Source organism: Vigna radiata, chromosome 8, assembly GCF_000741045.1.
Source record: "Vigna radiata var. radiata cultivar VC1973A chromosome 8, Vradiata_ver6, whole genome shotgun sequence".
Classification (NCBI taxonomy): Eukaryota; Viridiplantae; Streptophyta; class Magnoliopsida; order Fabales; family Fabaceae; genus Vigna; species Vigna radiata.
This window is the reverse complement of record NC_028358.1, coordinates 35,126,599-35,137,740: the sequence shown is the minus strand read 5'-3', so window position 1 is coordinate 35,137,740 and position 11,142 is coordinate 35,126,599. Positions and strand designations below refer to the sequence as shown.

At 30.3% G+C, this 11,142-nt stretch overlaps 1 protein-coding gene across 1 annotated transcript; it reads right to left on the bottom strand.

The window, feature by feature from the left end:
* Positions 1-5,002: 5,002 nt before the first annotated feature.
* LOC106769758 (protein SIEVE ELEMENT OCCLUSION B) lies at positions 5,003-9,509 on the bottom strand. The gene is made up of 7 exons (XM_014655501.2): positions 9,219-9,509; positions 9,022-9,114; positions 8,462-8,907; positions 8,236-8,330; positions 7,955-8,085; positions 5,969-6,427; positions 5,003-5,841 (listed from the first exon to the last, which is right to left on the bottom strand). Exons 1-7 carry the CDS (start codon positions 9,423-9,425, stop codon positions 5,266-5,268), a joined length of 2,007 nt encoding a protein of 668 aa, XP_014510987.1. The 5' UTR covers positions 9,426-9,509; the 3' UTR covers positions 5,003-5,265.
* Between the last annotated feature and the right edge of the window lie 1,633 nt (positions 9,510-11,142).

Here is an 11,142-nt window from a genome sequence, read left to right as displayed (position 1 = left end):
TAGGTTGTAATCTTACATCATGTATCCCATATCAATAGAGAAAGGAAAAAGAAATACTTTGTGTAAAGGGAAAAGGACAAGGGTTAGGCAAGTGTTTCTGATTTTTTTTTTCGATTGAGGCAATAGGGATGACAGAGAAAATGTTAGAGTGAGAGAGATGAAANAGAAAGGGTTGAGAGGAATGAGGGAGGTGAGTAAGGGTTTGGGGGTTTCTTTTTTTTTTTTTTTAGTTTTGAAAATGAAAATTATTTAAATATCCTTGACCTTAAAACTAAGAATCCATGATAAATGAGGGTATTTTTGTCTACTATAATCCGGTACACATTGTTAAAACGTACCAACTAAAAAACAGGCGCGTGTTAACAAACCCCATATATATATATATATATATATATATATATATTAAACTTGTTATAAATATTATAAATTTTTATTCTCGTAAATATTTTAGAAAAATATTTATAAATTGATTACTTAAATTAACAAACTTATAGTAGTATAAAAAATGACTTTGACGTATGTTATTTTTTATTTCTACTAAAATATCGACGTTATTGTAAGATTTGAGAAAATACGGATTTTAAAAATAAAATAGTTTTAAGACTTGACATTTTTGTTTGAAGATTAGTGTTTTTGAGTTTATATTTTTGTTATAATATAATTGTTATGTTATTTTTTTATATATTTTTATGTTTTTGCCTAGAGACAAAAGAGTCTTTTATTCTTATTTAATTGGTATAGAAACTAAGTAAGAGAGGGTGTAGAAAGGAAAAATATGTAAAATAAATAATCTGGATATTTAATAAAATAATATTATCTCTTAGAAGATTTAGTTATTGTTATTTTAAAAATTAGTTAAATGAAAATAAGAGATATAAACTTGGTGGCTTTAAAGATTAAAAGAAATATTATTATTAGAGAAAATCATTATTAGATATTGTAGATTTTAAAAAGATTTGGTGATTGATGATATTTTAAAAAGTAGTTAAGAGAGAATAAGAGAAGAAATCTTAGTGGTTATAGAGATAAACTAAGAGATTTTATTAAAACTAAAAAGATGGAGATAGATTAAAAGAGGATAAAAATGAGAAGAATAAAAAGGGATTGACATTTTGTTACCCTAAAAGATAAAAAAGAAAATTAGAAAGATAAGGGAGAGAAAAGACGCTTTCTAGGAGAAAATAGAATATAAAATATGGGAGGACCATCGGTGACATTGTGAAGCTTTCTTTGGTGATATTGGAAACAAAAATCGTACAAGATTAGATAAGGGGAGTGACTAGAATTATCTTGTGCATGTAGGGTAAGGGGAGTAGCTAGAATTATTGTATGTGTAATTGGGGTGGTGATGTTCTTACCATTCATATTTGTTTTGTGATCGGTTGTGCACCATGAGTGGTGTTTGTTTCAGTCTAGAGGAGAATTGGGTATAAAAGGGTTTTGTTAACCTGTTAAGGTTGAATGCATGGCATGAAGTGATCATATATGTGTAGGGTTTTGAATTGTATGTTCTTGTTGCATGTGCATTTGATGATGTTATTGGTGACCAAGATGGGTGTGGTTTGGAGTGTCAAAAGGTGTGGGTTATTCTATGGATGCATGGTGTGATAGAAGTAAGAGGGAGTTATGAGTTTTGAAAACTCAGAATAAAAGATGAGTAGGGTGAATGAGTAGTTCAGTGGTGATGAAAAGAGAAGGAGAGATAGAAGTTATTAGGTGATGATTTGGTAGTGAGGATTCTTTCGGTTGTGTGATGCGGGAAAGAAATTCTCTTTCACGTGTGATGCGGGAAGATGATGATTTAGTAGTGATGACTCTTTCAGCCGTGTGATGCAGGAAGATGATGATTTGGTAGTGATGACTCTTTAGGCCGTGTGATGTGGGAAAGACATTCTCTTCGGCTGTGTGATGCGGAAAGATGATGGTTTGACAGTGATAACTCTTTTGGCCTTGTGATGCGAAAAGAGGTTCTCGTTGGCCGTGTGATGTGGGAGGACGATGTCGTGTGCCTCGTAATGAATTGGTTATGGTGATTAGGTGGTGTGGTAGTGTAGAGGGAATAGACTATTGGGTTGTGATGTTAATGTTGTGAGGTTAATGTTATGATTTTAATGTTGTGATGATATATGTTTAGGATTTGGCTATTATTTTAGTTAATATGATCATTGTATATTGGTTGATATGATAAATTTGGTTGCTCGCCCTAAAATGTTGTAGTTGTAGTTTCAACCTACGATGATCGAACTTGTACGGGAGTAGATGGTTTGTAGATAAGATCGGATCTGAGTAACTGACAAGAGTTGAGATGTTATGCTCATGGATTTATTATTTATTTTCTATTATTTAAAAGTTTTCCGATTTGGTATTTTTGTGTAAAAATGATATTGTAAGATTTTCAAACGATATTTATAGTTATGATTTGATTCCGCATTTGAATTGAATGTTTTTTGAAAAAAAGTTGCACCGTGACATCTCAAAAATCGAGGTCTTACATATAGCAAGAGACGTTAATTGATGTTGGAAAAAAAAAGATGTTGATTGACATTATCAGACGTCAGATGACGTTAGAAATAAACATTTTTCAAACGTTAATTGACGTCAAAAATGGTAAATTTCGACGTCAAATGAGTCAAATGACGTTCAAAATGCACTTCCAAACATCCCTTATTTGTTTTTTTTATATAGTTTTACCAAACCTGAAACGTACAAAACCAGAAAATGTAGACCAATTTTGGCATTTCATATATCCAGAACTCATTTTCAAATTTCTTTGAACTAATAAAAACTATAAACTAAAGCTATCATAAGTAAAAACCTGAAAAATCATGACAATGTGGCTAACAATATTTGTATGCACCATCATCCTTAGAATGAATAAAGAGGATTCATTATGTCAATCCTTACTATGTATATTAGTAGTGGTGTTAAAATAGTAGTAATGAATGGTGTTGTTGTGAGTAGTGTATATTTACTATTTACTTGTGCTTTTTGGTTTTGGTAATTATAGTTATTATTTTTTGTTGATTTTTTTTATCATTCCTTGAACCTCTATTTCAGGAAAAAAGAAACACCAAGAGCCTTTATTTTGGGTTTGTCTGAAGTTTAAAAATTATTTGAAAATTAAGTTCTTGCTAATCTTTAAACGACTATAACTTTTATTCTGATTAGCAGATTTGACATAATAATATATCGATTTAGAGTAAAAAAAAATCAAGCTTGTGGTAGCCTGCACAACTGACTGTTCCTTCTAAATTTAAAAAAAAAAAAAGATCATTTTTTATTTTTTGTCAATTTATTTTGTGTTTTTCAAACTTTGTGAAAATATTTCACATACTTAGATTTTAAATTTTGATCCAAAATTTTATTGTGGGGGTTTCTCATGATTTTTTGGTGCTTTGAACAAATTTTCAAGTCATTTAGAGTTCTTTTGAATATAATCTCAGTTTTACCTGTAAGTTTGGATATATAAGGTGTATGAACAACAAACAAGTTCAACAATACCAATATCAACAATTCCAACAAGTTCAACCAATATATAACCCAAAATGAAAACGAAAGTCCTTCAAAAACCCAAATAAAAACTAACATTCTTGAAAGTAGGTTTGTTGCTGGAATAAAATGATGCTACCAATGAGAGATAAAGAAAAACGTGTCTATGTTCCAAAAAATTCATGTGCACGAAACCAAACATTCAAAATGAAACAAAATCATACCTAAAGTAGTTAATCAATGTGTATTTATGTAAAATAAAAGAAATATTACATGGGTTGGTCGTCGAAAGCTTCGTCCGAGAAGGGTTTAACCAAAAAAGAAAGTTTCACAATCAATAAACTTTCATCCTCTCCCTATATTTTTAATGAATTCATTAATATATAATGTTTGAAAAATGATATTCCCACATCTTTTAACTCTTTTATGTCTAAAACTAGGACATTCAATGACATATTTTCCGTGAGTACATTTTCTGAAATAAGCCACGTCAATATGAATTTGTTTCTCTCGTAAGATACAAAATTGAAATTAATATTATAAATCTCTAAAAGATTGTTTAAGCCAAACAAAATGCTAAAACCATAATTTTATATTTAGTTTTACAATAGATTACAATTTCTTTTTTTTCTAAAAAATCAAATTATCATCAACGGATATACAGTATCCACGAGTTTCCATAATATTATGATACTCCACCTAACTTCTTTATAATAAATATTAAAATATCATTTTACTTATAAATAATAACAAATATCTATTGAAACAAATATTTTAATGATCCTTACCAATTCCTTTTTAAAATTTGACACATGACTTGCTTTTTAAAAAAATTACCTTTGATTCATGTGATAATCTTGAACTAACTTCAATTTTAATTAATTACGTTTGATGAAAATTTATACAAATTTAGTAGACATGTGCAGACGACTTTTTGAAGATACAGAATACTGAAGTCTTATAGGAGGTTGAATTCATTACAGAAGTAAAGTATTATATTGTGTTAAATGACTTCTCTTGCTACACTTTCATTTGTTAAGTTTTATGTTTTTTCTTTAACTTATAAAATTAGTATTTATAGCATACGGTTTCTTTATTTTAATTCTTCATTAGTTATATCTTTTCTAAATATTTTTATATAAACATATCTTTTAATTTTAAACTGTTTCTTAATAAAATAGCTGATGGTTATTAAGAATATTAAAAATTCTAATATAAAAATTTCTATTATTAAAATTATATAATAATATTTTTAATTATTTGATTAATAAACTTGTACCAGACCAATATGTTTGTTCATTACTGACTTGGAGTTCTCATCTTATCTTTAGTCATTCAAAGAAACAAGCGGCAAGTCATTCAACGCCGCAAGAGATGCAGATTAGCCATCGCTGGATTAATAGCATAACTTCACATGAGACGACAAAATGCGTCTCAATCCATTGTCAAACAGAAACAAAAGTCATTTTAAACAATTTTGAAAATTAAAAGAATCAAAATCAATAAAACAGACTTAGAAGAAAAAATAACAATTGATTATAAATTTGTAAACATAAAAAGTACATTGGCAATAGATCGTGCAATGCAAAGGAATCACCCTATCATAGTAAAACTATTGAAGATTAACAGCACGGAATTACACACCTTATTTGCAAGGTCACACAGAAGTCCTTCTATTGAAAGAAAAATTTATTTGAGCAGAAAAACTTAGTCCCATAACCGAAGACTACACTCTCTCATTCATAACATAAAAGAAGCAGTTGGCGTAGTTGAATTCTAGTGTATGGAAATTGAAGTAGAATCAGTGTGGCAGCATTTATAGCTGATGAAAATCTCCATTGTCCTGCCACACTCGGGACATTTAATGGTCTCTGGCATCTTTCCTGCAATATTAGGAATTTCAAGGTGCACGCAGCGATGTGTGGTGCGCACAATCCTTTCATGGTGCTCTTTGAAGGTAGGCTCAAACCCTTTTTTCAGCATAGCCTCTTTCCATTTGTCAAACTCGGACACTGTCTTCAACACTGTGCTTCCATGACCACTCATCACCACAGATGACCCTTTGCAGAGGACAGCCCACCCAGTTTCATTCTTGTAAGAAAGCATCCTTTGCACTTCTTGAGTCACTGCATCGACTGTGTTGTGAGCCTTCGTCACAAACAAGCTCTCTATGCCACTCCAAAACCTCCTCAGAAAGTTTTTATCTTCCTTTTCCACACAGAACAACTCTATTTGAATATTTGCCTCCTTTAGAGCGCCGTCATTTGCAAAGCTACTTGCGTACTTTGTGAACTGTTGGATCCATTCTTTGTCGCTTCCTCCGTATATGAGAATGTACTTTTGCTCTCTTATCTGCATCTTAGAAACCTTCCAATTAACCTCTTAAACTATACCAATGCTTCAGATATCAATAAAGGGAAAAATATTCAAAAACCTAACAAGAGGAGCATTTGCATATCCATTTGGGAAGTTTGCTTACCCAGGTGCTTATGTGAGGGTGAGAATCCCCTACCACCGAACCAATCCAGTGAATTTCTCTATCAATTCTCTCTTGATCAGCAATAGTGAAGGGAAAGGCCTTCATTCCATAAACATGAATCAGATGGAAAGCGTTTGCATGTTGCACTTTTCCCTGAGGATTCAACACCACAACCATAGGTTTCCTTTTGAAGTGCCATTCCTCCTTAATGTACTTGTACCCTGCTATTACTCCCAAGTGCTGCACCACGTACCACGGCATCTTGCTTTTCAAAACCTCAAATCTCTTGTGTAACTTTTCGGTCCATTCCTCTACAATGGGAATCCACACAATCTTATATTGATCATTGCTTTTGATATATTCATACACTGGTCGTAGTACTGAAATCTCTTCATCCGTGATCTCTAGAGTCGAGATCAACAAGTACACATTCTTCTTCTTCAGCTCAGTGATTTCAACCTCCCCAAACAAACAATAATCAAAATCAATAACAATCAATCAATAAAAACGGAAATCATGTGCAAAAATCATTTTGCACACCATTAGATTTATGCTGTGTTCGCTTCAACCTAAATTTCTGTGGACGAGGAATTGATGAGAGATTCAATCATGTTTGTTTCTGAGGATTTAGAAGTAAAGTATATCATTTTTCTTATCATCGCTTATGTGTTTGGATTTGAAAGTATTTTTAACGAAATATCCTTTCTACCCTCTATAATTTTATAATTTTATAATTTTATTATACTATAATCAATTTCAAATTAAAAATATTTTATTTCATATGAAAACGTAATTCTGTAATCCCAAAACGTAACTAATATGTTTTAATTAGTAATAAATAATAATAATAATAATTATACCACGGTTAAATTATATTCTTAAAAAAAATATTTAAGCAAAAACAATATTTAAAGAAAAAATAATAATTTTCTACAAAAATATTCTTTTAATTTTTTTATTCTATTATTTAAAATTATCTTTTATAGAAAATAGTATTTTATTAATTTTCTTTAAAATTATATTTATAAACTTTAAAGTATTTTTTATATTCAATTTATTAAATTATTTTTTTTTCTCATTATAAATATTTTTATAATTAAATATACCATTAACAATTATTATTTTCTATTATTTTAATAATTAGAGACATTTTGGTAATCTTTAATTTCTACCTGTTAAACAATTTTTTTTTAAATCTGTCGCATCAATCAAATTCTACACTAATTCTTATGAATTTTATTTCAAAATCTACTTTCAATTACCTTCAAATCTACTCAAACAAATAACAAAAAATTTACTCTCAAATTTATTCAATCACTCTCTTCCAAATTACCTCAAATGAACAAAAAGTCTTCCTACAAGGACCATAGGCTGATAAAGGTAATCCCTTTTGTCTATTATTATTACCATTTGATTTTCTTAAGTGGTCATCATTTCAATCTATTACTTTTCATGTTAATCTCTAAAACTACATCTCAATATTTAAAAAAATACAATAAGTTGAAACTTTTTTATATAATTTGAATTCTTTATTATAGATTTTAATTATAATATAGTTTATAAATATATTTAAAATAATCATTATAAAAGCAATCGTTTATTCTTTTACACAATAAAATATTAGTTTAAATATAGTTGTCTTTACCAAAGTTTTATGCTAACGCTTGTATTATAACTTACCCTGTCCAACATCAGGTAATATAACACAAAAATATATATTCAACAAATTTTCTATATGTTCTATGTGAAAAAAAAAAAAAAAAAGTGTATTTTCTATTTAAGCCAAATAGAGTATAAGCTATTGATGAGAAGAGAGAGAGAGATCCGAGTCACAATTATGAAAGTGAAAACTGGTAATTGTGGATTAAAAGTTAAAAAAATTAAATCCGTACGTACGATGTTTAAAAATCACATTTTTTGCAGTTATTATTGAATGGCAAATGATTGGCGAAACTTTGTAGAAATTTGGTTGAAAGAGGGACAAACCGTGGTCTTAGTGGCACCATCAAACAGTTGGTGTGGGGCATCCTTCGAAAAAACCAGAAACTTAAACACCTCCATTATTTCAGTAGGCGTCTGAAAAAATTTCCTGAGCCTGTGATGATACTCTGCCTCCTCTGAAATAGAAAAGACAAAAAATGTACTTAAATGCAAAAATTCAAGTCTTTTCTGCTGTTCACTTTTAGTTTTAAATGCAAAAATTCAATTTGTCAAGTTTGCTTTCCATAAAAGATAAAAGGTTATATATATCCAGTTAAGTTACCGACCAATCTGTTGTCTGCAAAGCATGATTTGCTTCCTAAGTTTGCTGAGTATGATATTGATCTTTTGACCATAGTGGGAGAGATCCTGCTTGTTCCCTCTAAAATCAAGCAATTATGGGAATATCAATCAGGTTTTAAAATGTGTTTAATAATCATAAAACCACAAACACATAGGAAAGTTTGATATATATTTACATAAAGCGCAAAGATAACAACTGAAGGTACTTACGTTTCGGTAGTGAGGTAATCAATCTGAGTCTCAATAGCCACGATGGTGATGATGGCCCAGTAGACATCAACAGGAATTTGTTCTATTGCCGGCAACAAAGCAGGCACATCCTTTGTGTCGAACGTTGTAAGTTTCTCCAACTCAAAGATTAGCTCAATCACTAGCAGCGTTGTCTTGACCAGATTGTTGAGCTCTATAATGGCTTGGCGATGCTTTTGCAGTGCTGCAGGTCTTGTGAGCTCCGGGACTCTCTTGAGAAAAGCCACAGATTTTGCAATAGGGTCTGTTGGTTGATGCTGAGCAAGCAACCAGAACTCGCCATATTCCATTGCAAAAGCTGCCAGTGTGAGCACCGCTTTTGCATCCCACTCATAGTTTGCAAGCTTCACAAGTATCGTCATTGTAGTTTTGTGAGCAATTTCCTCTCCGGCAGGCTTGCATGACATCTGTCATCATTCAACATGTTACTTAGACACAAAAATTATCAGACAGATCCAACCATGTGACGTGTTCATAATCCTGATTAATCTTTACGTGACAAAATTAAGTTAATGAATGACCTCGGATGAAATTTGCTTGAGGGTGCAGAGTGGTGAATTGAAGTTGGCTTGGGGGATCTTGTCTTCTAGCTGCTCCAGACTTAATTTGGATCCCTGTAAAAGTCATGACAATGTCATAAAAGTTATGAAGGAAATCGAGAAAAAGAAAGACGGGCAACAGAAGTAGAAATATGAAAGACGTCGGTATGTATGTAAACCTGAACAACGTTTTCAACAATGAGAGTTGAACGCCTAAGGGTGTTCTCGACAAGAACGAAAAGAGAGTCGACATCGAACTTGGTGTGGCTGTGGACATGGGTTGAGTAAATTTGCTCCAGTATCTGTTCATCGGACATGTTTAACGGGTTGTGATCACTCTCTGAACTTCGGTGAAAGAGAGACTTGAGTGAATGCTTGGTGGCCATTACGGTCACAGCTCTCTTTCAAGAATTATGGCAAGGTCTGAGAGATGGAAAGATTAAAAGAAGGAGAGTTGTGGTGATGATTAATCAGACTCCTCTATTTATAAAGTGAAGACATGATCAATTTTGGTGGCTAGTCTTTGTCAATTAGATTAGAGAGTAGTTAACTACTAATTTCATCACATGATATGAATTATAGGGCATTCAATTCCTAAGATTTCATCAAAATTATTCTCTAAAACTCTTAATTTTATACCAAGCACTGTAACGAAACAAATTTGCATGATGCATAGAAATTCCAACATGAACCATTTGCAATTTTTAAAACAAATATTGATATTTTAAAAATATGATTTAACAGAAATTACAAGTTCGAGTTGTTTCTATGAAAAGTGTTACACATTTTTCTTTTGTAAAGCATCACTCACTTAAGTTTATTTTCATGTGAATTAACTATACAGAATAAAGTAGAAAAAGTTAACTAAATAACATTTTTTTTCGTAAATCAAATATTAACACTATATTTTTTTATTTTAAAAAGGTTCTATACATTATTAATAAAAATAAAATGAAGCTTATATTTAATATTTTAGTTCCAGAAATAATGAGACACTAATATAGTGGTCCATAGAATTAGAGAAATGTCATATATATATATATATATATATATATATATATATATATTTTAAATAGTCATGTTAGTCCTTGTTATTACTTCATTTGAAGACTACCACAATTTTAACGTATTAAATTTAGCGACTATAAGGTTAGTGACTAATATACGTCAATGCTAAACGTGAATACTTTTAATTGCAGAAATTCATATAATATTTTTAAAGTTTTATGAATTATTATAAATATGCCTTATAATTTTAATAATTAAAAAGTGATACTTTATTCTATGCAATAATTGATAGTTTATTCAATCTTAATGACTAATTTGAAGATTTAGTGGATAATATACGTACCTTTATATGGATGTATTCCGTAATAATTGTGTAAGAAAAATATCAGAAATATAACCTATTCAATGACCTTGAAATTTTTCCCCTTCGAACTAGATTATGGACCCATGCCATTTTATTAGCATGGACCATACACAATATATTATTGTTTAAATAAATTATTTATCTAAATTTTGTGGATAATAAGGTTTAAGGTTTTACAGTGTGACATATATTCAGGTATTTTACACATTAGTATGTTTGTATAAGGACTATATGGTACTATTTGTATAGCAAACATTTTAAAAAAATATTGTTAAACATTAAACAATGCACTTTTACTTATGATAACTGATTTAAGGTTTACTCACCAATATCCACCATTCGTTGTTTTTTCTTAAAAGGTTTTTCATTTGTGTCCCTATTTTGTTAAATGACTAAAGTGTTTGTTGCAAGGAATATAAATTTATGTTAATGTCATTTATCAGAATCAGTATAGGTTAAGGTAACGGAATGGTTGTGCTGAATGTTTGTTGAGGATGGTTCAATCTCTGCCTACGGGTCTTCATGGAATATTTAGCTCTAATTCACCTTACATTGTTTTTTTTTTCTCCTATTATTGTAAAATTAGTTGTGTACCTGTTGATCATGCATATTCTGTATTTTTGTTAGCTAAGCTTTATCCCCATGTTTAAAAAATAGGTAAACAATCGTGCATGATTCATAGAAGTTGATGAAAGAAAGAAAAGAAAAGAAAAAAAAAGAGAAATAGACAA